This window comes from Alosa alosa, chromosome 8 (genome assembly GCF_017589495.1).
Source record: "Alosa alosa isolate M-15738 ecotype Scorff River chromosome 8, AALO_Geno_1.1, whole genome shotgun sequence".
Classification (NCBI taxonomy): Eukaryota; Metazoa; Chordata; class Actinopteri; order Clupeiformes; family Clupeidae; genus Alosa; species Alosa alosa.
In genome coordinates, this window is record NC_063196.1 from 16026359 (window position 1) to 16054296 (window position 27938).

The 27938-nt window shown below is 43.7% G+C and overlaps 1 protein-coding gene across 2 annotated transcripts; it reads left to right on the plus strand.

Moving 5' to 3' along the window:
* Window positions 1–27911, plus strand: LOC125299854 (synapse differentiation-inducing gene protein 1-like). 2 transcript variants are annotated; one of them, XM_048251341.1, is made up of 4 exons: window positions 1–567; window positions 6884–7560; window positions 19412–19549; window positions 25493–27911. In XM_048251341.1, exons 2-4 carry the CDS (start codon window positions 7030–7032, stop codon window positions 25649–25651), a joined length of 828 nt encoding a protein of 275 aa, XP_048107298.1. In that variant the 5' UTR covers window positions 1–567; window positions 6884–7029; the 3' UTR covers window positions 25652–27911. The 2 variants fall into 2 exon arrangements, with proteins under 2 accessions (XP_048107298.1, XP_048107299.1); XM_048251342.1 differs by lacking the exon at window positions 1–567 and adding an exon at window positions 862–996.
* Window positions 27912–27938: the final 27 nt, after the last annotated feature.

Consider the following 27938-nt stretch of genomic DNA (forward strand, 5'->3'; position numbering starts at 1 on the left):
TGCTCAATTAAGTTTTGAACGTGGAGAATGGATTCACAGTGTAAGTATTAATCGCCGCGTCGCAATGTCGCAAAACTGGCAACTGTTCTGAAGCATCCGCCTCTCCCTATTCGAATCCGTCGTGCGCCCACGAGTGGCGCAACATTGGAGCAGCCAATCTGCCTTCATGTGTCATGCAAACTTTGAACCTCAAATTTACAAGCCCCTGAGAAGATTCAGAGGCATTTAGGCGTGCTGATTAACGATGGTCCGAACCTCAACGAGAAATCATGGAACAGGTTACAACGCTACTTTGTAATGAGTGCGCAAGAATGCTTTTCGGACTTTGTGATCTCAACAAATTCCGTTTATGAAAAAAAAACATGCCTGCGACCGGGAAACCACGAATAACAAGAAGAGGCACTTATTCAACTAAACCGTAATTCTCGCGGAGAACAGAGACGCAATGTTTCTTAATTTGGCTGCAAACGGGAAACTTGCACATCAGCCATAAAAACGACGAGGGCAGGTTGAACTCCCGGGTTGGTAAAGGCATATCTTTTTCGGTCACCAGCGAACATTATCAGTGTAAGTATGGGTTTGAAGATACCAGTATTTACATGCGTTTGTGGTATTTCAGTTGTTGATGTGATTTGTTTCTTATGGATATTTGTTCGAGTCACCAGGAATATTAGCATACATACTGATAGAGGTGTTTTCTTCGTTATTTTGAGGGTAATGTGAGTCTAAAATCGATACTCCAGACTGATCTCAGAGATTAGATATATGCGTAGGCGAAGCATAGCCCACAAGGCGCGGAAAGATTTATCCATGTCTCCCGCTGGAGACAGTCCAGTGATAAATTAGCAATGGCAACGAAAGTCAACATAAAAAGGAGACGGGAGAATGTCAGGTGAAGAATATACTATCATTATTAGCTAATCATCCCCACAGCTTGAGAAAACACATGGAGATTAAACAGACGCTCAAAACATTCGGATGTTTAGGAGAAAGGAGGTAAGGGGGTAGTTTCGATCTTTACGCACAAAAAGGTCCGAGTCGTGCAGTGCGCTAGAATGTATCTAGTAATTTGGCATTTATGTAATCGACATTCTTATCGCTCTATATTTTATTTAAAGTAAATCTGTTTAGGGACACTGGTGTTTTCTAGCCTACCTGGTCGCCCTGGGAGTCGGGGGTCATTTTAAGGCGATAGACCGCTTTGGAACCTGTGCGAAGAGGTCAGAGAAAAGACTGTTGTTGTAATCAGGTCGTGACCAGTGGACTATGTAACTTTCTTTGTTATTATCTGTGACCATTATGCACAGCCGTTCCCTGTCAGTATGCTTCATTCCCACTCACAGTGGAAATGTATCATTTTCATATATCAGTTTGAGGGAGGATTCACAACTGAAACATGTAACCTTGGGAAATTAGGGAGTAATGAGAAGAAAGCTATTAGGTGCATTGTGATGGAGTGGTTGTTGGAGCCACGATCACTCACTCTTTATCAAAGAGCTCTCAAAGATTCAGAATCAAAGAAGCACCAGGCTGCCCTGCTCTTGGGCACGGTGCAGTGTGCTCGCAGACATCTCTCAGATCTCCCACCTTTCAACCCAAACGAGATATGCGGAGCACAATTAAGGTCTGGTCACATGAGAGAACAATGTTGTCAAGTAGGAGAGACTGTAATTCAATACAAAACTACTTAGGTTGATGCCTATGGTTGGCAAAGTCATGTTGCATGTTGGTTCCTTTGAATGAGGTAATAACTGTTAAAAACTATTCTGTTATAGGATAATGTAGGCAAGGTTATGAGTATCTGTCTATAGACCAGGCCAGCCTACTGAATGGCACTTTGCAGGACAATTTACAAGGTGGCTTAATCAGTGAGCAATGAAATCAAGATTTTCATTGCCTAATTTGGTAGAGAGGTTGAACAATGTCAGTTAGAATAAGGAATCAATCAAGAGTGGCATCATTAAATTTGTACTGAGAGTTTTCCAATTGACTATTGACACATAAAACTGTTTTTTTTTTTAAAGTAGGCTGCTGTCAGGCTGATATTGGTGAGGAAGAGTCAAGAGACCTTTGTCTTTGTGAGCAAATCAGTGAATATACACAACATAAAATATTTAAGAGGAGAGGAACAGGGGTGTGATACGTTGCCAGCTTCCAAAGAGGAGGGTTGCTTTGGTGTGATTAGCATTAACCAGTCAATCTAAAACATCAAATGTCTCCACTTGGTCTATGTATTTAGGATGTTTATGACGTTTTTGCTGCACTTTTTTCTCAGCCACCATTGTATAAATATTGTATGTGTTGTCTGCTGTAAACAGACAAAAACACATACCACAGAAACCAACAAGAGACCTAGAAATATTTATGGATGCAAGATTGTGCTCTTTTAGACACAACTGTTTAGAGCTGTTTTCACTGAATGTGAAATTTTACTGGAGCGAGAGAGAAGGACTGACAGCATTCAGTCACTAAGGCATGCTCTCCACTGATAACCAACCCCTGACAATAAACAGAACTGGAATTCACCAGTAAACATAACACCCTGAATAGTAAAATGGAATTGAAGATAAGGAGCATTGGTTTTCTGCTTCAGCATCATAAGTAGCTGACCTTGGTGCTTAAATGCGTCTGACCAACAGAGTGTGTTTTTTTGTTTTTTTTTACCCGCTCTCTTCCCTTTTCAGGGTCGGGAGTCACGGATTGATTGGCAACCGACTGACGCAGAGAAATTGTCTATGCTTACACTCGTTTAATGGGGTTATTCTACCGTGCTGCTAGACGCCCTGTGCTGACTTAAAGAGGAGGGGAGGCTTTGCCCTTTTCCTTGCCAAAGTGACCAGCCCCACTACCTTGTCTTCATTATATTTGGCATCACAAACCAGAAGCCCTAAACTGACAAACACTTTACAGACAAATAGATTCAGTCATTCCTGTCTCTTTTGTTTCCATGTTCTTTATTTCTCTCATTCTACTTGGTTGTTCTTCTCATCAACACAGATGTGATGTCCACAATGAAATGATCTAACCCCTGCTCTATAGACAGTGGTACTCTTATGGCAAATGTTAGATATTTCCACACAAACCCATTTAGATTTTAGTAGCCATTTCCTGACAAAGCCTCTTTAGCCGTGTTTTACTTTTTAAGCAGCATACAGCCTTGAAAGACAGACAATTATTAATATTGAGCTAGATCTTTGTCTATCCAAAGAGGGATTAATTTGAAATGAACTATATTCACAAACTAGCTGAGTCCTCCTGGGGTAGGAACGATTTATATTTCTTCTCTTGTCTCCCTGCAATAAGCTCAGCTGAGAAAATAAGTAACCACTAACAGATTTGCACAAAATAGACCAAAACATGCTGAAGTGATGAGACAAAAATCATTGGAAATGAAAATGAATAGAGAGCAAGACCGATGGGGAAGTAAGAGAGAGAGAGAATGAGAGAGGGGGGGGGTAAAAGGGAGGGTGTGTGTTTGGGAGTGTTAATCAGTTTGTGCTACATGTTTTTGTGAGACAGCAAGGATTGAGCAAAGCACATAGGGGCCTCAAGTTGAGAGAGACTCTGTGTGTGTGCGTGTGAGAGAGAGTAAAAGAGAGAGAGAGAGAGAGAGAGAGAGAGGGAAGGGGAGGAGGTAGAGACTAAGCTGCTTAGATCTCATTAAAGTCATCACTTGGTTTGAGTGGCCAAGACTCCGTGGCCTTCTGCAACCACACAGTCTAACCTCAGAAAATGTATTAGTGCACGCCAGGCTCCAGTCCAGTGAGCTGTTATACTGCTCTCTACTCCTCACTGTGTGGCCAGTAACTGGCTTGACCTGATCAGTAGGCAAGATGCCACAGAGAAGAAAGGGGTCAGGATGGATAAAAAAGGGGGAGAGATGTGTGAAAAAGATTCTGATTGATTTGATGTGGCCCTCGCTTTACCTTGGAATGCGTGTCAGGGATCTAGACACCATATTGCAGTGCGTCGATGATGCTGTCTTTAGTGCCCTGCCTTGAGTAGTGTTCTCCAGGCAGCCGAAGCACCTCATCAAGCATTCAACAGCCCTCATCACAGACTGGGGATGCGAATGCTGCAGCTTTGGCCTTGACAGAAGCCCAGTGTTCCCCATTTAGTCCTGAACAACCAATTTTGTTTTAGGTATCCTGAGGATTTGGAGGCAACTCTTTCATTATCATAAGCTATAATATATTCTGCTTTTTTGTATGAGAGAGTGCATCGAAAGTGCCTTTGCAGTCTTACACATTTTGCTTTGTCAATATTTGCCCGTTGGGTGCTAAACAATAGCTAGGCCTAGCTTTGAAACAATAGATATGTGTACACATAACAATCAAGCATGATGATATATAGAGTACTATATAGATGTAGGTGTAGCAAAGAGTGTCCAGACAGCATTGTGCACACTTCAGTAGCTCCTGTCTCTCTTAAAAGGACTTTTTTATTTTATTCATAAGATGTGGGGGGAGACCAGTACAGGTAAAGCGAAAGAAGAATTGAGGGAGAGAGAGAGAGAGAGAGAGAGAGAGAATGATGAATCACCTGTAGTTGCTAAATACAGGTTGGAACCACCCAGGAATAAATATCTCATGAGAGAGAGAGAGAGTATGTGTGTGTGTGTGTGTGAGAGAGAGAGAGAGTGAGAGAGAGAGAACGAGTGAGTGATAATGGACGTATGTAGTTAGGCCGGTGGGCTACCTGAATCATGTATGGGGCTGGAGGTCACCGCTCTCCTCCTCCATCTTATCTCCAGCCTCCTGTCATCGTAGGTCAGGTCCACTATTTCATTAAGGGCCCAGCGGAGGTGTGTCGGCCGCGTGGCCTCAAGCGCAATCGCGGCGCTTCCCAGCAACGGCACCCGGAGAATGGAACAGGCAGTGTGACCTAGGCGTGACTGACAGTAAATAATCCCCACACACATCCAACAGAAATTTCTATCTCTTTCCCCTGACCTGTTTTCATGCATCATAGATGTTTGCGCTTAGGTCAAGGGCTTATTCCCCACTTAGCGATGCTGAGGTTTCACCCTTTTCCTCACCTAATCATCCTTCTGATCATCACCGCACCTTGTGATCATAGAGGTTTTTTTTTGCACTGACCTGATATCCATGTGTATAATGCTGGGCTATCCACAGTCAGATCAGGGGCATTCAGAGTAATCTGCTTTTTTTATCTGATTGCACTGCTATTTTAATCACAGATTAATGAGGGCTAGGTTGGAAGGTGACCACCGCACACTGTGCCGCACCGTTGCCTCGTGAGCCTTCATTCCGACGAGTCATGCAAATCAAGCGAGTGGCACGACAGGATTTAGCAGAGAAAACTATAAATGGATCTGGTGAGGCGCCACTCACAGACATCATCCATTTTACCAACTCGCTTCAGAATATCATTGTCTGTTAAGTCAAGTGATATGGACTATGTGAACACTGGCATTGGGAACCTCGCTCCGCACAAGAGAGCCTAATTGCAGTAATATGTCTGTGCCACATTTGCTGCAGTCCCCTCTTCACTTTAAAAAAAAGTAGCTGAAATGAAAGTAATCGGTTTCCTTACATACTTTCCTTCACTTATGATGTTCACAAGGCCAGGCAGTTCTACTGGAAGGGGAGCCAGAGGCATGTGTGTGTGGCGCGTGCAGAGGTGTGTTGTGGCGTTTCATTAAGATGTCTGCTCTGGTGGTGAGGAGGCTTCGGCAGCCAGGCCCATCTGTATGGTTATCTGTGTATTTCACGGAGCGCTGGATTGAAGTTAAAGGAGAATTCCGGTGTGATATTGACCTAAAGTGTATTGAAACATGATACCGAGTGTGAACGGATGTCTCATAGCCCATCTCGGCTTGTCCCCTGCACTCCAAAATCTGGCGCTAGTTAGCAGATGCTACCAACAGCTTTTTCAATGGTGGTGCTTCGGCATCGGGCTAGCCATGCAAATAAATCACTGTTTTACACCATTTCACGAGGGCTCAATGTATCTCCACACTTCATTGGTAGACTTCGAGGGACCTGACATTTACAACGAGACATTGAGAACTTTGAAAAAGCACTGGTAGTTTACTTTACAAGGCGATTTATACAGACAGTATCTTCTTCCCGAAGTATAAAAGCGTTTGCAGCCATCTTGAATTTAGTCGCGATAAGTCGAGCTTCGGTAAGAATGAACAGGTATGATAAGGGATCAGATTCCAAAAATAATTCAGTGGAAATGGATGGATTCCAGTTGCTGCTACTAGAAGAAACTGGAATCCATGCATTTCCACTGAATTATTTTTGGAAACAGTGATTTATTTGCATGGCTAGCCCGATCTTGTAAGAAGCACCACCATTGAAAAAGCTGTTAGTAGCATCGGCTAACTCCAGCGCCAGATTTGGAGTGCAGGGGACAAGCCGAGATGGGCTATGAGATTTTAGACATGCGTATCATGTTTCAATACACTTTAGGTTTCAATACACTTTAATCAATATCCTTTAATTGAAATCTGTCGGATAGCGACGGGGGCCGCCTGCGCTTTGTCAGGTGGCGCTCAGCCGGGTGAGGCTGTTGTTCTCAGTGTAAACTGTCACAGAGATTTTTTCTCTGAGTCACTGCCGGTGGCACTGAGCGCTCGTGCCACACACATAGACACGCCTCGCTCGCTGCCAAACTGGCAGCGTGGCAGGTTTTGTTTTTTTCCCTGCACGTGTGATCTGGCTGGCCCACCGTGCGAGTGACCGTGCAATGCCATGCGTGGTAAGCCTTGGCCAGCTTCGGTTCCTATCTGCCTGTCTTTTTTTCCCCCTGGCTAGCCTCTGAGTGAGAACTTCTCCCCCAGTGCTCTGTCGGTTTAGTAATGTCTCTTGTGTCCTCTTGTCTCTCCACCCCACCCCTTCTTCTCCTCCTGCAGTGTCCGACCCGCTGAGCAGCATTAGCGTTTGTCTCGTCAACCTCAGCCAAGGTCACCTCCCAGCCTCCCCTGCCTCCTCGTCACTCTGAAGGGCTGTCCCTGTCCACCACCCGGGCCCCCCCTGCCACCTCTCCGACTCCCCAGGCATGGAGAGCCTCAGTGAGCTGCAGAATCCCCTGCTGGATAAGAACACCAAGCACGTGGTCAAGGCCGACTACGGCTACAGAGGCGACTTCTCCAGCAACCAGTACCAGGAAAACATTATCAACTATTTTGTGACAGGTGGAGGAGGAGGAGGAGGAGGTGGAGGTAGCGGCGGAGGAGGTGAAGGCGGTGGGGGCAGTGGGGGTGGGGGCGGCAACGGAAAGGCCAAACCCCACCAGCTGCTGGATGCCACATCCCTCCACCTGGCCGTGGAGGCCTTCTACCGGCCCAACTTCATCCTCTACAAGGACGACGCTGTGACTGTGAAGGCCAAGGATTATAAGAGCGAGTGCTGCGAGACCACCTTCACCGAGAAGAAGGACAAGGAGGCGGCGGCGGTCACCAGCCCGGCATCGGCCGAGACCCCCGGCAGCACCGAAGACGCCCAGGTCAAGCTTCTGCACGACGACAGCGATATCAAGATCCAGACGGTCTCCTACGAGGTGGAGGAGGAGGAGTATGTGGAGTATGAGGTAAGAGAGGAGCTGGTGTGTCTGTGGTGGTGTGTCTGTGTGTGTGTGTGTGTGTGTGTGTGTGTGTGTGTGTGTGTGTGTGTGTGTGTGTGTGTGTGTGTGTGTGTGTGTGTGTGTGTGTCTTGTGTTTGTGTGTGTGTGTGCGGAAAACATGCTTGTTGTTTTCACAGCACACAAGAGGGCAGAGAGGAAAGAGAAAGAGAGAGTGAGAGAGAGCTTATGAAATCATCTATCAGCGATGCAGAGCAGTGCATGAAAAGTCTGACAGGTGCCCTTAAAGACTGCCGCCTCGATTCCCAGGTGAAGCTCCAAGGCGTGGCTCTCAGCATTATAGAGTACCACTTTGTGAAGATGTTGACATTTCCTCTCTATTTCTCTTCACTATATTTCAATGAGCCAGAATTTTGTTTTTACAAAAATCACTCCAACACTCTCAGCCACAAATGTGAGATTTAAAAAGATTAGTTCTTAACGTACCATTATGAAACATTCATTTACTGTAGAACTAAGACTGACTCTTAAGGCAGTTTTGACATATTTGATATTTAGGCTGATTTTCCAAACTGCAGAGGAGAGAGATGTTCTCGTCAACACATTTACTATTCCAAGATCAAGAACAAAATGTCTGCGTAAACAGATGCTGAACAACAAAATGGTCTCTGAACTGTGAAATTCAAATCTTAGTCAGTCAGCAAGACAGTTTCATCGATTCAAATATGTTGCATTTTAATCCAGAGAGACACATTTCTAATCTGCCTTATATGTTATAAATAACTATGCCAATATAGAACAGCCATTCTACAGTCAACAAGTGCCTGAAACAAACAAATTACTTGGCAGCAATACTTTCAAAGCACCTGGTCAAAGAACAAATCAAACTAACCATTTAGCCAGTCATTTCCAAAGTACAATATGTTTTCATTAGCATCTGGTCCAGAACCTGCAGTCTTTCATTCAATCCATTCTGAAATGGTCAGTTCGGGTGTAGATCGTTATCAACATTGTTAATTAGGCATAGCTAAATTGATTAAAACAGACAGAAATGGAAATAACAATTATGGGCAGCTGATCGTTAAGGAGCAAAGTGCTTTGAAAATAAGGGCCATAAAGCAACTGGAGTTTATCAAGCTCGTTATTGTGACTAAAGCAAAAGCCAGTACCCACACTTTCACAGCTCTGTTAGAAACTGCAGTGTCATAAGACTCACTAAGGTTTTCGGATAATAAAAGCAGTGTTACATATTTAAAAAGCACTTGTTACATTTATGTGATTGTATTCTGGCACTGTATTTTCAGAGAGACCCAACATCTGAGTGTGTATTTAGTAGTATACATTTTTAAGAAGAAGGTTCAACTTGATCAGAGGAGGGTATGATGTTGACAAAAGTAAGATACCTGTGACCTCACCTGAGCGGTAGCATGCGTTTATAAAAGTGCACTGAAGTCTTTAAGGGCAGAAAGTAAAAAAAATCACGGTCACTGGGACCCTAAAAACAATGTTGTCTGCAAGTAAAAAATATGGAATCGATTTTTTTATGTTTTACGTGGATGGCTTTTGGCCTCCACAAGACTGCAAGGTACTTGGTTCCAGATGGAGTTTGGAACCACTGCATGAAGAAAATGTAAGATGTTTTATTTATTCTGCTCTGCAGGTAGAATATTTTGTAAGGTTACAGATACACTCTTAAAAAGAATATGTTGGAAACAACACAAACTGTTGTGCAGAGAACAACGCAAGTATGTGCAAGTGTTTTCAACACATTCATTTTAAGAGTATATAGACCTACCATATTGCTTCAAATCTTTACAAGAGTGGAGGGATACCTTTAATCGAAAACATGGAGAAATAGAATGATTACAGGACAAAAAACAATGTATTGTGCTAAAATGGTGATAAAGTTCATCGGCTTACTATGCAGTGAGTAACTTTTATATACAGTATAGGAATATATAGTAAAATACTTATATAGTATATAGTCTATAGAAATGTATTCAGAGTTATTAATGTAGTATGGAAGACAAGTGGTACCAACGACAGTGCTCAGGGTCATGGTGTCTCGCCACAGCTACTAAACAGGCTCTAAATGTAACATGCCCTGTTAATCACAGCAGTATTGTCGTAAGGTCGAATTCCTAGTTGTGTGTGTCTGTGTAAACTCTACACAATGAAGCAGATGGGGGAAAAATACTGTGTACCAGACTCCCTTTAAACAGCTCCCCTCTTTTGCCTGACAGTTCATTGGTGGTTAAACATACTATTACTTGTTTTCTGTGTGTAAAGTGCTGTAGTGGCTAGGCCTATGGTATGAGCACTGAAGAGGTTGCTGCTCTTCTACTTGAAGTACAATGCAATTTATTTGTCAGTGTTGGGAAGAAAGAACTAGTTCCGGTAAATAGTGTTAACATCTACTGGAATGTTACTGTTCACATTATAATCCAATTTTGTTTTGCAGTTGCACCACTTTTCTTTACTGCAACTTAAAGATGCTCTAAGCAATGTTGGGTAACATCACTTCTGTTGACGTTCAAACAAAACAGAGAGGTAGCTCGCCCCTCGCTCCCCCTCCCTCCCATGCAACTGAAACTCTCCTGAACCTGCATATCGTCAGTGAATGGCTGGAAAAGTTTGTTATGTTTCATGGTCCAGGCTGCACCAGACTTTGTTACTGTTTTTGGAGCCTGGGCTGTCTACAGAGACCACATTTTTTTACAGTGTATTCAGGAGAAAGGCAGCTAACGGATTGTGAGAAGATGTTTGCTGTATTTTTTAGCTTAGAACAGTGTTTCTCAAAGTGTGGTCCGGGGAGCACTGTTGGTCTGCAAGCTATCCAAAGTGGTCCGTGAGCAGACGTGGTAAAATATAATATATATGAGTTGTTTGCAATATTGTATGTAAATCCAAACAATTCTGCAACACTGCCTATGTAAGCTATGTCAGTTTAAATCATATGAATCCTCTGACACAATAAGCAAGGGTCAAAGACAATAAGCAAGGTGGTTCAGTGAGTAGGCCTATCGTGTAATGTACTGTTGAAGCTAGGTGGTCCGTGAGGTTTTTTTATTGGTTAAGTGGTCCTTGGTCTGAAAAAGTTTGAGAAACACTGGCTTAGAAGCTGCGTAACATCGCTTAGAGCACCATTATTGTGATCTAATAGTGTGCCACTGCCATGTCAGTATGGCCTCAACCAGGCTTTCACACACATGCACAGCATCATGAATGTAAGGGTCGTACCACTGGGCCTTCACACCCACTTTAGATCTACCAGTTGCCTTGAGCGATGGAGTTCTGTTCAACAGCAACTCTATATATTGATAGAGTGTTTGTGCCTTGTGTGTGTGTGTGTGTTTGTGTGTGTGTGTGTGTGTGTGTGTGTGTGTGTGTGTGTGTGTCTCATGTGTGTAGCGCTTTTGGTCTGGCCTCTGTTCGGCTTCCTCTTTGCTGACGCCCGTGCTTATGCCACACGGCTCTGCTTTTGTCAGCTTGATTGTACAGTAGCTCTGAGAGGCAACCACTTCCAGCCTCATCTAATGGGACTGACTGACAAGTGGCCTTTGTGTTTTTCTTTTTGGAGATACACGATGTAAAAAAATGTGTTTTATCTCTGTAAACCCTAATTTGGAACTCTTGTCTTCTCTCCTCACATCCTCTACTTTTCTGAGGGGAGGGGGAGAGGGGGAAGGAGGAAGGGAGGAAGGGGTAGTGATGGAAAAAAAGAAAATTATCCTGAAGGGAGGAGAAAAGAGCTAGATCATTTTTGGCAGATGGAGTATAGTACTCTGTTAGAGAGCTGAGGGGAAATAGTGTATAGTGGAGTTTATTAGTGTAATCCAAATTATGGCATTTCAGAGTCCCTTCGCTGTTCAATAGCTGTCATTGTCGGACTCCTCTTTGATTCCATTTCCCATTTGATTAATAACAGGACGGTGATAAGACGAGATAATGGCTTCCATCAGTCTGGCAAATATGGTATTCATTTCTTTGACATAAAGTAGTAAGGCTTCAATGAGGTTGGATTTGCATTTGAATGTTATTCTTGTCAGGGTATGCATGTTAGTACTAAAATTACTAGTAATTTGTCCCTTTTTCAAATGTCACATTGACTTTACGCAAAGAAATGCCATGTGACCAGTTGTAGATGCAGCGTTCTCTTTGGGGGAAGCCATCACCAACATTACAGACTAGGATCGAAACTGGGCTGCAAATAATGACTATTTTAATAATTAATTCATTTTTCTTCTTTATTCATTGATTCGTTGGTTAGTTTCGAAAATGCACTAATCATTCTCTATTATAAAATTGATGTTATAAAGAAATCAGAAGACTGATGGAGGAACAGGTTACAGCGAAGTAACGGACTCTAGGTACTCCATAAAAATAGAAAGAATCTTGTTTATTTTTTTCCATTGAAATAGTAGTATGCAACAACATGTTTATTGGCGTAACTAATTAATTGACAATTGCATTTGAAGGTAGATATTTTTTTAAGTTGATTTAAGTGGATTGTTTAGTATATTAATTTGATAATTGTAGTCGATTAAATCATTTGGTTGTTGCAACCCTAGATCAAAATCTCGAAAGATTTTAAGTTCCCTTTGATCTCTCAGATGAAAGTATTTTGTGTGGTTCTATTTCACTTTCAGAATTCACCAAATAATTATGGGGCGTGTTTCAACCGATACAGGGGGGAATGCCTCTGCACTCAATTGGATAGACCTAACCAATCAGAGCAACAAAATAGCTTACCGTGAGGTGTAGGAATAAAACACACAAACCATCCTTCTTCTCCACAAATGCCTTAAGATTGTTTTCTGTAAAAGTTAGTGCCGTCAATAACTCCTAGCCTACAACACTCATTAGCGAAATCTAAGAGATACGTAGTAGGGTAGGCTATTAGGAAAAAACTGGTAGCCTATATCCCCTCTGTTTTTAAAAATAATTCTGTTGAACACTACATGCTACAAACATGTTAAACAGCTGGGAAAGGCTGTCGCAAATCCCTCGAACAGGTGGTCAATCAGATATTTCAAACAAACGAAGGAACATGTTGAAATGCAACAGTGCTGTTTTCCCTTGATGAAAGTGAAACCACACGTTTTCCCACATCTCAACTTTGTCCAAAGTTTTCAGAAATAATCCTTCTAGACACAGCGTTTTTGTTTCAAACATAAGCCTAATCTAAGCGTGCTCAGATGACGTGATAGACCGGGCGCTGTTGCTCACCTGTCGTAAAGCCCGATTTGATTGGTCCGCCCGATCTAGGGCGAGCATACTTGCTCCACAATTGAGCAATGCCAGACCGAACTTCCCGACCTCAAATGTTGTGGGCGGAACTAAGTTCGGAATGGCACCCAGGCTACCCTTATGTGGTTCCATGAAAGCTTTCATAATGATAGCTGTGCCTTGTTTATGTTTATGTCTATGTTTTGTCAATAGTCCTTTTATTGCTCATAACAAGTGATTAAGAGTTGCAAGCCCCCTGTGCGTACAGGTACTCTAAGTAAAGTGAAATGTTCACATAATAACTAATACAATGCTATAAAGCAATGCTTTGTGACACTTCAAGCTTTAAAGGCTTATACGGTAACATCATAATGCTTTATGAACACAGTCATGAGTATGTATAGTTATATATACTCATGTCAATAATTATGAGGCTTTATAAATGTTGTATAACCCTTTATGAATGTGTTTATGTAGTGTTGTACGAAAACTTGGTCCATAGAAAGTTTTACTGTGTACATTACGTGTAAGGAGCTATAAATGCACCTGAATAGTAAACGCTTGCACTCAGCTGGGAAATCTAGTCTTTTCTTCTTCATAATCCCTAGTACTGTACACTCTGTCTTTCCAAAGGGCAGTTTTACATGTTGGCCAGGATGATATACCTCTAAAAGTCTCATAGGAATGTTTAGGAATTCTCTACAAAAATGGATAAGAAGCCAATAACGTTGTGTCAGAATTCATACAGTATTGTGGATCATTCGGATGTGGCATCCAGGGGACAGATCCATTGTTATAGCAGAGGAGTTTTCAGAGCAGGGGGACATTCTACGCTCCGTAGAGAGGAACTAAGGAAATGTATTACATTTTTCCTGGTTGTTGGCCCCCCACTCAGTATTGAACCATGCTAAAAGCCCTGCATCCTGTTGGTAAGCTGAGAATTGCTGATGGCTTGGTGAAAGAGGTTTCCCTTTGGCATTCTACTGCTAACCATTTCTCCCACTGCAGATGTTGTAATGCAGAAATTTGGGAGTAATGATTTGTGATGACAGTCATTGAATTGAAATCTAAGCTGATTAATTGCCTTTAGAAGAGTAATGCAGAATTCAAGTAGGCCTATCGTAAATATGCCATAAATCAGTATAAATACAAATAAGCAAATGAACACTCGCTATGCATTGCTTAACCTAATCATAGGGGCTTGCACACACACAATACACACACACACACACACACACACACACACACAAACACACACACACACACACACACACACACATACACACACACACACACAACAAGTGAAAAGAAAAAAAAAAAAGAAAAAAAGTTTGCTAACCCTCTGATCTGCGGCAGGCGAAGCTTTAAAATACCTACAGTTCCCTCTTTACCGGATGCCGGTCTTTTGATAAAATGCTGCTGCAGCCGCGACATGAGAAATGTCTGCGGCAGTCGCTTACACTGGATTTAGCTAAAGCCTTCTAAAAGACAGACGGAGGAGCCAGCAATCAATGCAGAGACAGACACTGGACCAGGTGTGCCCAAGATGAAATCCTGCCAAGAATACTGTTTTGAAAAATGGTGTATCTTTCTTCTTTTTTGGTTTTCTTTTGAAATCTTGGCTAAGTCTCTGCCAGAGCCAAGTGTGTGTGCGCTTGCCCAAGGCCTTTCAGTCTTTGTTACTGTCTTGCTTGCTGGCCTGTGTGTCTGTCAGTCTGAAAGTCAGTTCCTTTTTGTCTGACTATCTGTCTTCCGCTCCACAAGTCTTTCTGTCCGTCTGATTCGGCCCTAATGCCAGTGAATGTCTTCCCGTCTCTCTCTCTCTCTCTCTCTCTCTCTCTCTCTCTGCCTATCTGTCTCTGTGTGCCTTGAAATGTTTCCAGCAGTCGGCATCATTTTTAACTCTAACCACGGATTCTGTCAGGCCCCCCGGGGAGAGGCGCCACCTCTGACAGCCTTGTCTTCCCAGCCCCTCTGGCTACTCGTACTCCGACTGAATCACCCGACACAAAGACACACCACCACCAGCACCACCACAGAAAAGCTCCTTTTCCTAGTCTTACTCCTCCTCCCTCTCTTCCTGAGTTTTCTGAGTCCGCGCCAATTGCTCAGAGCGTTCATTATCTACACGTGTAGCATTACCAAGCATGACATTCCCGACGCTGACTCAGAATGACTAATGCTTTGCTCTTTTTTTATTTCTTATTTTTTTTCCGCCGGGCGTGTCGGACCACGCTTCTTAATGAAAACCCCTGCTGCCGGGTAATCAATTACTCTCTAAATTATTTAGACCTGTGAAGCCCTGTGTAAGACCAGTGGAGCTGATCTCATTAAGACCTCCAGCGTGGGCCCAGGGGATCACTCTGTCCCTGGTGACCAGGTTGGCTGTATTCTGACTGGTGAGCCACTAAAGGCAGATTAAGTCTCATCACATTTTCTTACAGACAAAGGGATGCAGAAGTTACAGTAAGTTTCAGTAATGATGGTGATAGTATGCTTAAAACAATGGTTTACATTATTAATGATCATTATATTGTGGCGCGCCATAACACAATATTTCACAACTGACCTTGTGACATGCAATTTATGTCTTCCAGATTAAATATGCCCTGAACACCTTGGCATATTGGGCCTTACTGTATTACTTGTAGCAACATAAGCTTTTGTGGGCCTTCACAGAACCAAACATTTTCCAGGACGATTTTGAACAGTGCATGACGAAGGTCTGCACACATCACACACCTCTCATCCTAGCCAGCGTGGTGTCATCTGTGATGAAACTTTGCTGGAGCTTGACTTCATTTTCTGTTGAGCGTACTGACAGATGTACTTTAGTTGAACTTCCAGGTTTCTAATCTCTTCATATTTACTTTTTTAATCCCCTGTGTGTGTGTGTGTGTGTGTGTGTGTGTGTCTTGTTGTTGAAACATGTTGTTGACTGATAAACCTCATTTCCTATTACCAGTCCATCTGTGTTTTGCCCTTGACCTTTGAAGTTGAGTGGAAACAACCCCCTGATCATCAGTGGCCATGATATTTTTCAGACTTGTACCCACCCTCTACCTGATGGAGTACCCCTGCATGGTCCTTGAGCACAGGTCATGTCAAGCTGCTCCAAAGACATTTGGTTGTGTGTGTGTGTGTGTGAGAGAGAGAGAGAGAGAGGAGAGAGTGTGTGTGTGTTTTGAAGGGCTGTTGTGTAAATCACAGCGCTTTATTAACAGCTCAACAAGCCTGCAGCTTTTATATGGGACTGGCTTGCGTCGGCACGTTAATCAAAGCAGCGGGTGAGTTATAACCCACCTGCTGCCTGTCTTGTGAAGAGCTCCACGCACCTGATATGGAATACCTTAGAACACTTGGCACTGTGAGATGGAGAGAAAGAATAGAACAGAGAGCCAGAGAGAGGAGAGAGAGAGAGAGAGGTATGGAAAGAGGAGGAAGCAGAGGAATCAGATGAAGAGAGGAGAGGGGACAGAGATCTTTTTTGCCGGCCCTCTAGAAACATGACCACTCAGAAATGCATGAGCGCGAGTTCACGCGGTTCGCTCCACACAGCTGGGCCTGTGACGGGCGTGACCGCTCTTGTGACGCCCGTGTCACGGCCACTTGCCCCTCGTTTTGTCCGACCATAATTGCCTTGGAGAGCCGTTCTCCTGGCACCTGTTTATGACACACCGCCCGTCGTACTGCATGCACTTTCGGGCAGGCGGGTAATGCCGCTGGAAAATTGCCTCTTTGGGCCTTTTCCAGCGGGAGTGGCCATTTGCATGCGCTGAGCTGGGCCTCCCAGGGGTGAGCTTGGCTGTGGAGAGAGAGAGGCGGCTTGTAATAGATTCCCTTTTCGGGGTTTGTGCTGGAAAGCAGTTCCTCCGGCCACCCTTATCTGCAGTGATGGGGGTCCATCTCTCTGAAAGTGGATCCTCCATCTTGTGTGTGTGTTTTGAAGGGCTGTTGTGTAAATCACAGCGCTTTATTAACAGCTCAACAAGCCTGCAGCTTTTATATGGGACTGGCTTGCGTCGGCACGTTAATCAAAGCAGCGGGTGAGTTATAACCCACCTGCTGCCTGTCTTGTGAAGAGCTCCACGCACCTGATATGGAATACCTTAGAACACTTGGCACTGTGAGATGGAGAGAAAGAATAGAACAGAGAGCCAGAGAGAGGAGAGAGAGAGAGAGGTATGGAAAGAGGAGGAAGCAGAGGAATCAGATGAAGAGAGGAGAGGGGACAGAGATCTTTTTTGCCGGCCCTCTAGAAACATGACCACTCAGAAATGCATGAGCGCGAGTTCACGCGGTTCGCTCCACACAGCTGGGCCTGTGACGGGCGTGACCGCTCTTGTGACGCCCGTGTCACGGCCACTTGCCCTCGTTTCTGTCCGACCATAATTGCCTTGGAGAGCGTTCTCCTGGCACCTGTTTATGACACACCGCCGTGCGTGCTGCGCGGCACTCGGGGCAGGCCGGGTAATGCCGCTGGAAAATTGCCTCTTTGGGCCTTTTCCAGCGGGAGTGGCCATTTGCATGCGCTGAGCTGGGCCTCCCAGGGGGTGAGCTTGGCTGTGGAGAGAGAGAGAGGCTGCGGCAGCCAATAGATTCCCGCACTCGGGGGTTTGTGCTGGAAGCAGTTCACTCCGGCCACCCATATCTGCAGTGATGGGGGGTCCATCTCTTGAAAGTGGATCCTCCATCTGTGTGTGTGTGTGTGTGTGTGTGTGTGTGTGTGTGTGTGTGTGTGTGTGTGTGTGTTTGTGTATGTTATTTCATCATAACTACCTTCCCCTCACACTGTGTGTGTTTCTATAGGGGTTTGCATGCTATATGTTTATATGAATTATGCATACTCATAATCTATAGCTGAACCAGTATACCTTTTGTGTGTGTGTATGAATGTGTGAATAGAGAGAGAGAGAGATTGAGGGAAAGAGAAAGAGAGAGAGTATGTGTGGGAGTGTAAGAGTATGTGTGTGTGCAGCGCTATATTGGGAAGGAAGGAGCACCCCCAAGAAGGTACTCATGCTTGGAGACATTTATAATCATAATCCATACTTATGCTGATACACATGATTCAACACAGCGGCCTTTTCTCCATTATGAGATGACACTAACCCGCTCCTTGACAAATGTGACATTCAAAGCAAATAAATGAATCAGATGGCTTCATGAGATTAGTATAGGGGGATGCAGAAATTGAAGGTTGAGCGTGAAGGTGGGTACTCAAGCATGAGTCTGACAGTCACTAAAGCCTATGTGCCTACGCCAATGTCAATACACATGTATCGATCATCTGGAGATATGAGAGATGTGATGAAATGTGATTAGAACAATGACAGACATGACAATGGCGTGGGTGTGTGTGTGTGTGTCTGTGTCTGTGTGCTTGTGTGTGTGGAGGCGTTGGTTGGTGTGCAGAAGGTGAGACAGGTAGACTCATCTCCCCCATGCTGCGAAGGCAATTTGGCAACATAAATTACACGCTCCCCTTCCTGTTTCTCCCTGACACGCCGGGGACAGATGAAACCCATCCATTAATCCATCACTCCCTGTCACAGCCCGGGGAAGGTGGTGGTCGGACGCTCCCCGGGACACGCACACGGAGGTCGGGGAACGGCGGTGGCGGTGACAGGGGCCATGAAGGTGGATCATCACCTGAACTATCTGACATCAGACAGGCCCGGGAGCAGGGCTTATCGAGTCGAAGCCAGTGCCACAGGCTCAGAGCTCGCGGATAGGGTTGGGGTGGGGTGGGGGTGATGGAGAGAGAGGGGTTATCAGTTTGCCACCACAGCCACCAGCTGGGTCTCCATTGCATAAGCACTTGGTGGATTAGGGAAATCGCTACATAATGCTATAATGTAATGATTATCAGTCAAAGAGAAGAAAAGAGGATATGAAAGGGATTTTTGGGGCATGGGCCCCTTTTTTTGTTGTGTCGGGGTGAGACTGCTGGCGAGCTGATATGGGAATGTGATATGGAATATGGAATTATGTGATTAGGTAACATAATTCCATATTCGGTGAGCTTTCATTATTCAAGTCTAGTTCGGGGAGTGAAAAGTGAGTTATGGTTTAGAATAAAAAAAAACATACTTAACAATGTTTATTTGTTTTTTATTTTATACATAATACACAACAGCACAAACACCAAAGTGTTTGAAAGTCTCTTTTCATCTCTGTGCTGTCATGATTTCCCCAGCTTCTCTCCTCACTCTCCTACTCTCTCGGAAATAAAATCTCATATCTTGTTCCATTTCAAATACATAGAGATTGTTTTTCAGATGGAAGGGGGTATGGCAGGATCCCTATCCCTCACCTGGGATGATTCAGGCTTATTGCCGTGATGTGTTGTTTGAATTCTGATGCACTATTTGTTCACATCATATTTCTCTGTTTTCTATTTTACATTTCCTCAAAGATTTATGTTTGTTTGGGCATACGTGTGTGTGTGTGTGTGTGTGTATGTGTGTGTGCGTGCGTGCGCGTGTGTGTGTGTGTGTGTGTGTATTTGTGTGTTTGTGTGTCAGTATCAGTAACAGTATCAGTATCTCTGGAAGCCAAGATTATGCAATAGCCACCGGATCTACTGTGTGAGTCATAAATAAAATCTCTCTTGTGGCCTTTTCCGCAGACGGACTGCTCCAGCGAGAGCGAGAGCGAGGACAACTTCATGGTGACTCCGCCACGCGATCACCTGGGCCTGGCCATCTTCTCCATGCTCTGCTGCTTCTGGCCCCTGGGCATCGCCGCCTTCTACTTCTCCCAGGGGGTACGTACGTATACGCAACTCCGCATTGCCATGGCAACCCCGGCCAAATCCTGCCAGCCCTAGTCGGGACCATCGGTCATGTAGTGGCTACAGCTCACTTTGTGTGAGGGTGAGAGTTCCAATACCAGACACAAGGCAGAGTCAGTCTCTCAATATAGCTCCAGTATCATTCTCAGCCAGGCGATGAGTTAATTAACCGATTTAATTGCGTACAATCAATAATGTATACTAACGCATATAGTTCAGAACGTTAGTTTACATTAGCATTTAATCACTGTAGTAGATGCCTTGTTGGGTAAAAACTGGCACAGGTGTCATTATCAGAGCGGGTACCACAAGTAGGTGTTCAGATTGTTCTTTTACAGGAAAATTGCCAATGTTCCAGTGTGGTAATGTGATCTGGGCAGAATTTGATTACACAGCACACATTTATTTAAATTCAAGTGTATTTTGACACAATAGTTTTAGGGTTTTTAGCATTAGTTTTACTTGACCAAGTAAGAGTGTAGCTCATCCTCTGGGCTCAATCAATATTCAGTCAGTAACTGACACATGTAATCAACTAACACTAAGGACCCTAATTTAAATGGTGGGCAAAGTGCAAATTCTATTTTTAAATAACTAAATTAATAACAACGCAAAATCTATTTCCTAATATAATGCCATGAGCAAGATCCTAAGCACGAACATTGATAACTAGTTCATACACGAAACTTTGTGACTCTACCCATCATTTAAATTAGGGCCCTAAATAACTTTTCTGCGCATAGTAACTGTTTGTAAGTGAAGGTATAAGTATAAGTATAAGTAAGTATATATACTGTTTTGATCCCGTGAGGGAAATTTGGTCTCTGCATTCCGTAACCCAATCCGTGAATTAGTGAAACACAGCACACAGTGAGGTGAAGCACACACTAATCCCGGCGCAGTGAGCTGCCTGCTACAACAGCGGCCCTCGGGGAGCAGTGAGGGTTTAGGTGCCTTGCTCAACCGGCAACCCTCTGGTTACAAGTCCTGTGTGCTAACCAGTGGGCCACTTTGTTTGTAGTCTATATGAATATGCAAATGCACAATAATAACAATGGTGCTCATTCCATCTGAAAAAAACCTTAATCCAATAAGTAACTCTGTCTGCCAATACAGACCTGTCTTCCTGTCAACCACTATCCAACACCACAGGCACCATCACCATCTCTTCTTTAAATATTCATCATCTTCTCACTCTCTGTCTGCATGCAAAAACACTGTCATGTTTTCAACTGATTTAAAATAACGCTGTCCTTTGTCATTGTGATTTGCGCCACATACTCAGTCGAACGGATTATTTTCACCACCATTTAGGCGCCGCCTCTTTCGCAGCTGAAAACAAACTCTCGTTCAGCACTAAATATTCTCTGTCTTATCGTTGCTCTCTGGCTCTGTCAGGCGGAGGCACCCAGTGACTTATCTTGTCAGAAACTAATTCAATTCTCTCAGAATAATTATGAAAATGATGGCCGGGTTTAGAGACGTCTGACGCCTTCGCCGATCTGCCTCACTAAGCAACAGCAAGCCTGTCACAGGAGGCGGAGGTGAAATAACACTAAATTTCAATCGTGCCTTACCTATAGTGGTAATCTTACCATGCCATCCCCAGTTTTACATGCAGAGGCAATTAGCAGCATCTCTGCTCAAGATTCAATACACACACATATTCCCCTTTTATCTACTGTATGTGTATGAATGTATGTGTGTGTATGTGTCTGTCTGTATGTGTCTGTCTGTATGTGCGTGTGTATGGATGTGTGTGTGTGTGTGTGTGTGTGTGTGTGTGTGTGTGTGTGTGTGTGTGTGTGTGTGTGTGTGTGCGTGTGTGTGTGTGTGTGTGTATTGAATCTTGAGTGTGTTAATTACCAACCCGCCCCACCTCCTATCAAGCCTCCTCCCATTTGCACTCCTACCTGATACGCCTCATTCATCCTTGTCTCTGTGAACCAGCAATCACCACCCTGAGGAAAATGAGTTCTACTTAAGAGGCTCCCCTACAGGCTAAACGTGCTTGAACTCACCAAAGAGTGGACTCAGAGGGGGCCTGAAATGATCAGATGTCCAAGGTGTTTTCTCTGTGATTAGGGAAGTCTTGGTGGTACTAGGAAAACTGCAAGACTTCTCTAATCACAGAGAAACACTTCCCTAAGGACCTTTTAGACTTTTTATATGTTTGATACTATAGTTTTGACATGGACATCTATTACAGGCCATGGGGCATTTGTAGTCTTTGTGCTGACAGAAAGGACACACATTTTCAAGTGGGCATTTCGCTCACTCAAGCGCTAGATTACTATTTTGTGTGTGGTGTTGGGGAGGGTTGATGGAGATTCATTTTGCTTGTGGATCTTGTGCTGAAGGATATCATGACAGTGGCTCATCAATTTGCAATTTACTCCTGATGGAAAATTAGTTAAATCCATTACCAGATGCATCAGATATCTCAGAAATGCTGGCGATTTTTGAATAAGTTAATGAGGTAAGAGGCCTGCCCATAGGAACTGAATCCAATAAGCCATATGACTGGGCTAGCCCAGGCGCATAGACTGGCCCTCCCTCATGGCACATTGCACAATCCTTTTAGCCATCTAACGGTGAAGTTGCACAAAACAAAGGAACAACCGCTCTGTGTGTTGCGTGTGTTGGCATGTCCCCACCACCCGTTATTGCCTGTCACAAGCCGAAAAATCAATAGCTTTTTCCCGGGGATTAGGGGGGTCATGTGCAAAGACGGGGAGGGGCGACCCGACCCCCGTTGTGAATGATGGCCTGTTGAGGCGAGCAGCAGGAGCAAGGCAGCGCTAAAGCTGCTCACGTGAAAGACTCAACTCAAGTCTCACAGGTTCCACCCACCCACACACACATAGATATATTGGATTATGTGTGTGTGTGTGTGTGTGTGTGTGTGTGTGTGTGTGTGTGCGCGCAAGTGTGCAGCAGTGCTGATGAACACACATGACACAAGAAATCAGTGTATGTACTGTACTCTCATATTCAGTGTAACACTCACACTGCACGCCATCCCCATGCATATATTGTACTAACATGAATAATTCCATCAACATTTCCTACAGACTAGGCTAATAACCAGAAGCTCCCAGTGCGGCATGTAGCATTATTATATAAATATTACTTCTCCATACAAGATACAGTATAAGTAGGGCAGAAGCATATACTCCACATGTAAACAAAACAGCAAACTATATTTTATTATACAAATATATTTTTTATTTTGTCTGAATAATACGCAAGGGGGCACAGTGTAAGTTAATGGCTTCTTCAGCCATAGAAAATGGGCTCCTCCTGCCATCTGCTGTGGAGCCCACGGAGTCCATAGGCAGCCGTTCCGTGTTTAGCGCCATTTCAGAATGACTGTGAAGGATTGCCGTCTGGGCTGGTGCCAACATTTGAAATCAAAATGAATGGCTTCTCCTAATTTGTCTTGAACCAGCAGAATGAATGTGCTGGGACTTGAGTCAGTGCCATTCCCCCATCCGTCCTCTTGTCTCGTTTGATTGACTTAGCTGTAATTCGACATCTAAGGAGAGTCTTATAGATTCCATTTCTCATAATTATGATGGTCTCACCCACACTTGGGCTGTTGTGCTTTAGTGCTGTCTGACTCTGCAGGCATGATTTCACTCAAGAGCTCTTTATTTGTTTCTTTCTCTTTCTGTCATCTTTCTTCTCTGTTTCTCTCTCTTTCTTTACCTCCTCCATATTTCCAGTGTCCTCAGCTCTCATTTGTCTGTCCACTCTCATCACTCTTTTTCTCTATAACTTTGGGCTTCCACTGGCTCTCTGTCCTGGGCTTTCTCCTCCTCTCACATTCCTCTACCTTTCATTCCCTCACCGTTCCTCTCTAACAGTTCTCCCTAGTCGTCTCCTCTGCTCCTCACTACTTCTCTCTTTCTCTCTCTCTCTCCCTGTCTCTTTCCCTCTGTCTCTCTTACTCATTCTCTCTCTATCTCTTTCTCTGTCAGCTGTGAAATCCCCCCTTTCCCTGAGGAGCGAGCATCACGCTATGACTTAATTATTCATCTGAACTGGAGAAATGGATTGATTAAACAATTACAAGCCACTTAATAGACGCCACCATTAAAAGGAATTAAGGTCTCAAAGCAGCTCCCCCTTTAGAGTCAAATGCCCTTCAGCAGAGCCCATGTAGGTCTACTGGATGAGAGTTCTTTGGGGATTGCCATGATTAAATAAAGCTGTTCGTTGCCATATCAAGACGCATTCTTCTTTTTTACCCCTCTGTGCTCAGAGCTCTTCTCTACTTCTTTTGAAGACCCTGAGGGGTTTATGATTCAAGTTAAAGAGAGGCAGTTTTTTTTGCTTTAAATACCAGTTCTGGAGATAATTTCCCTAGTGGGCTGAAGTGATGGGTTCTCCTGGCATTGTTTCAGTATGCTCTTTGTTGGCATGGTAACAACTTGTTAGTTTGCAGAATTTTTTTCCACCTTTTGTTTAATTTTGCATTCATGTCTTTTTGACCATGCTGTATTGCTCACTGTCTGACTTCAGATGAAAGCTGGAGGAAAATAAGACTTTCCATATAAAAAAGCAATACTTCTCATGAAAAGTTAAAATTGAAAAACATTAAAAATGTCAACTTTGTGTCCTGATGTAATACGAATACGAATACTTTATTGTCCACAAAGTGGAAATTTGTCTTCAGTTTCACCACAGACATATAAACAATAATCCCACAATACACAATCAAGCACTGCACTTGTAAAAGTAATGTGAAACCTACTGTCAAAGACATGCTAGGTGCTTTTTTCCCTGACCAAGGGTCATAGACTGAATCCATATGGGATGTGGAGCAGTCACCGAACAGCCCACCGGAACAAAAGAAATTACAGTTGCACCAGAGGGTGAAAGAACCTCCGATAGATGTGGCAATGCTGTGATTCATGGGGAAATGGCAGCTAGTGTTTATACCGCCAGCCAAATGTGTGCAACCTTTTGTCAAACTCTGAAAGTGTCACTTGTGAAAGTTCTCTCAACATCAAAAGTTACTAGAATAGTTTTGACTGGAAATGAATGGTTTTTATTTCAAATTGACACAATCTTTTAATATGTTTACATTCAGCATTCACCAAATGTACCACATTATTTATTCACCATCCAATCTTCCAGAAGAAACATGAAACAAATGGAAGATGGAACAAAGAGATACTCTATCCAAAAAAAATATATATTTTGTGAGATGACTGAGCTGCATATCTATTGTAGGTGAGTCTGATTGATGCTGTCAGTACACAGTGGAAACCTGACCAAAAGCTGCCTGTTGGCTATCCTCTCTACACAAACCAACAAATAGAAAAGAGAGCGAGAGAGAGAGAGCGCTTGGAATGAGAAAAGGTGGAAATGTATTTCATTGTTACCTCTCCTCTCCTTCAAGGCTGTGTGGTCTTTTCTGGACTGTCCTTTTCCATTTGTCTCACATTGTAAAAGCTTTCCATTAAATCAACACGGCCATCGTCTCCCCTAAATGAAATTGCTTTAAAAGTTGATGATGCGCAATTGTTCCACCTCCACAGCATTTATGCTTTTTTTTTCTCTATCCTTCCTTTTTTCTCATTTCCATGTGATGCACAACACTAGCCTATGAGTAGCTGCATAGCACTTCATTGTGCTGCCGCAGACCATGTTGATGTACCATTAAAATGTTCCCTACTGCCATCCTCCACACTCGCTCCTCTCCCCAGCTCTGCTCCATACGGCCCTGATCGACATAAAAATAGAGCAGGATGTACAGCAGCTCTGGCAGTTACTGCTGCATAGAAGGCGAAGATGGAAACTGTATTAATCTCACATTTCTCATTTTTTCCCTTTATAAACTCCATGTCTTTCTCTCTCTGTGTCTCTATTCTACTCTTTATCTATCTCTTTCTGTTCTTTGTCCAGACCAGCAAAGCTGTCACCAAGGGAGACTTCTCGCTGGCCAGCATCGCCTCCAGACGGGCTCTATTCCTGGCCGCTCTGTCCATCACCATCGGCACAGGTGTGTATGTCGGCGTGGTGGTGGCCCTCATCGCCTACCTGTCCAAGCCGGGACACATATAGCACCTCCTGGGGCCCCCCCCGATCCCCTCAGAGAGCCCACAGGACTACATTTCCCACAATTCCTCTTTCCTTTGAACTTGTCAGAACATCTCCAGTACATTCTTCCCCCCTCAAGACAACCCTTACTAACGATCGAGCGACTGGTGAAACTCTAGTAAGACGATGGAAGAGTGAAGAGAGGTTCACATATACCGAGAAAAAAAGAGGGGAAGATAGTAAGAAAGATTTTTAAGGAAGCCTGTGGAGAGATTTGCCTCAGTGGAGAATGAGGTGTCAGAAGCCTCGGAATGTGTCTGGAATCAAACCGCTTTCGCATCTCCCATGATCCTTTGAGCCTTGTGATGTGGGACATTTATCATCTGGGGTGTTGTTCTGAGATGAGAATGGAAGATGAGAGAGAAAAAAAGCCCACTTTATTCAGAAAGACCATTTCAGTGGCTCCAAGAAGAAAACAACACCCTAGATGTACAAGAGTAGAATGTTTACCTACCTATTTTCAGTAGCTCAGCTTTTTGACACAGTGAATTGTCATGTGACTGTCCTGAAAGTGAACTTTACTCAGCCCCTTGCGAATGCATCCTGTGGACAGAACTATAAGGGAATGGACCCTGCTACTATTGGCTTCACTTACCAGGGATGCATTGGCCCTTCTCTCCGCCCTTTAGTATGGTACTTAGAATAAGGCAATGCTGAATACATTGCTATGGACATTTTCTTGGACGCACCCAACAGCAAGACGGATGAGAAACTGTGACGGCAACCATGGGGTTTCTGGGGTTGGCTTCTAAATGAACAAAGTTGGCATGGAAACAGAGAAGCAACTCCAAATCTGACGTAACTTATTAATGTACATGTTACTTTTTGGCTATTTTCTTTTAAGCAAGACACTTGTGATGACCGGTAATAACAAGTAAACCTGGCATCAAACCGTGTTTTTTTTCCAGCTTTTTTGTCATTGGCGTGTTCCAAGAAAGGGTCTCTGTTTGGGGGGGGAACTTCTGAGAAATACATCTGTTATTTTCATTTAGTGTCCTTGCCTTGTTGTATTTTGCCATTGTACTCCCAGGGCCTTGAGGTATTACTGTTAACTACAGATCACCACAGATGCTACAAATCGCAAATGTCAGGAAAGGAGTCAGGAATGTTAAGTTGGATTTCGCATTTACATTCACGTTATGTTCAGTTTGTTGTTTCTCGCCCAGGTGAGGCTCAGTGTTGAATGATTTGCACCAAAAACAAATCTCGACATCCCCAGACATGTGTACCATGCAGTACAGACATGACTTAACTCAGGTGCTCAACTGGGTTGTCTTTCACTGACACGAGGCCCAGATGACAGTAATGGTTTAATATGGATGAAATGGCATGACGTGGTTGTAAAACGCTGTCAGCACCTGAAGCGTTGCGTTTCCACAGGTCTTGACGGACAGGGAAATAAATGAGCCTCCAAAAATAGCATGTCGATAGCTCTAAGACATGAAACGTATGATTGAAGGGATTAATAATGCATCGCATGTTTTCAGGGGAGCGTGAGATGCCTATGCCCGAGCTTGCGAGGCCCAATTTGTCACTTACTGACTGACTTCATGTGAATAGTACACACGCTAAGTGTTCCAACTGGTCTAATCATCCAAGTTTGTTTTAAAGAAGAACTTGGGTAAACCACATCAGCTGCATGAACATCTAACCAGGGCAGCTAACATGTAAACATGTAGCCTTTCCAAATATTCCATCACTTCACTATATCCTGAAAAGAGAGAGTTTTGAGGATGTTTACCATTTTAACCTGTACCTCTATTCACCTGTATTGCATTGCAATATGTAAGTGGTGGTTCAGATTTATGCTTTTCCTCTGTTGAGTACTTATCTGTATGGAGCAACAATTCAGCACAGAGGCAATATTTAGCTCATGACCGGTTTTAATCATGGTCTTGGCAACCAGCCCTAATTGAACTAAATTAGCATTTGGAGATCCATGATGAGGGAATAACTATCAGAAATATATTTGTTGGATAACATGGATGACTGGAAACAGGCCAGCTGTTTGAACAAAATGTCTATTTGGACTAAAATTAACACAATTGATCACACCCATGTGCCCAACAGTAAACAGCAGAACCTCAAAACCCCTGTCTCTAATGTAAATGTAAATCAGGTTTCTCGGCCAAGTATACTTGCGTATACAAGGAATTTGGTCTCTGCATTTATCCCATCCGTGAATTAATGAACACACAGAGCACACAGTGAACACACAGTGAGGTGAAGCACACACCCAAAGCAGTGAGCT

Excerpts from the sequence above, each read along its gene's own strand:
- LOC125299854 (XM_048251341.1), top strand. The coding sequence starts at position 7,030 with ATGGAGAGCCTCAGTGAGCTGCAGAATCCCCTGCTGGATAAGAACACC. Across the intron at positions 7,561-19,411 it reads AGGAGTATGTGGAGTATGAG|ACGGACTGCTCCAGCGAGAG; the intron begins GTAAGAGAGGAG and ends CCTTTTCCGCAG. Across the intron at positions 19,550-25,492 it reads CCTTCTACTTCTCCCAGGGG|ACCAGCAAAGCTGTCACCAA; the intron begins GTACGTACGTAT and ends TTCTTTGTCCAG.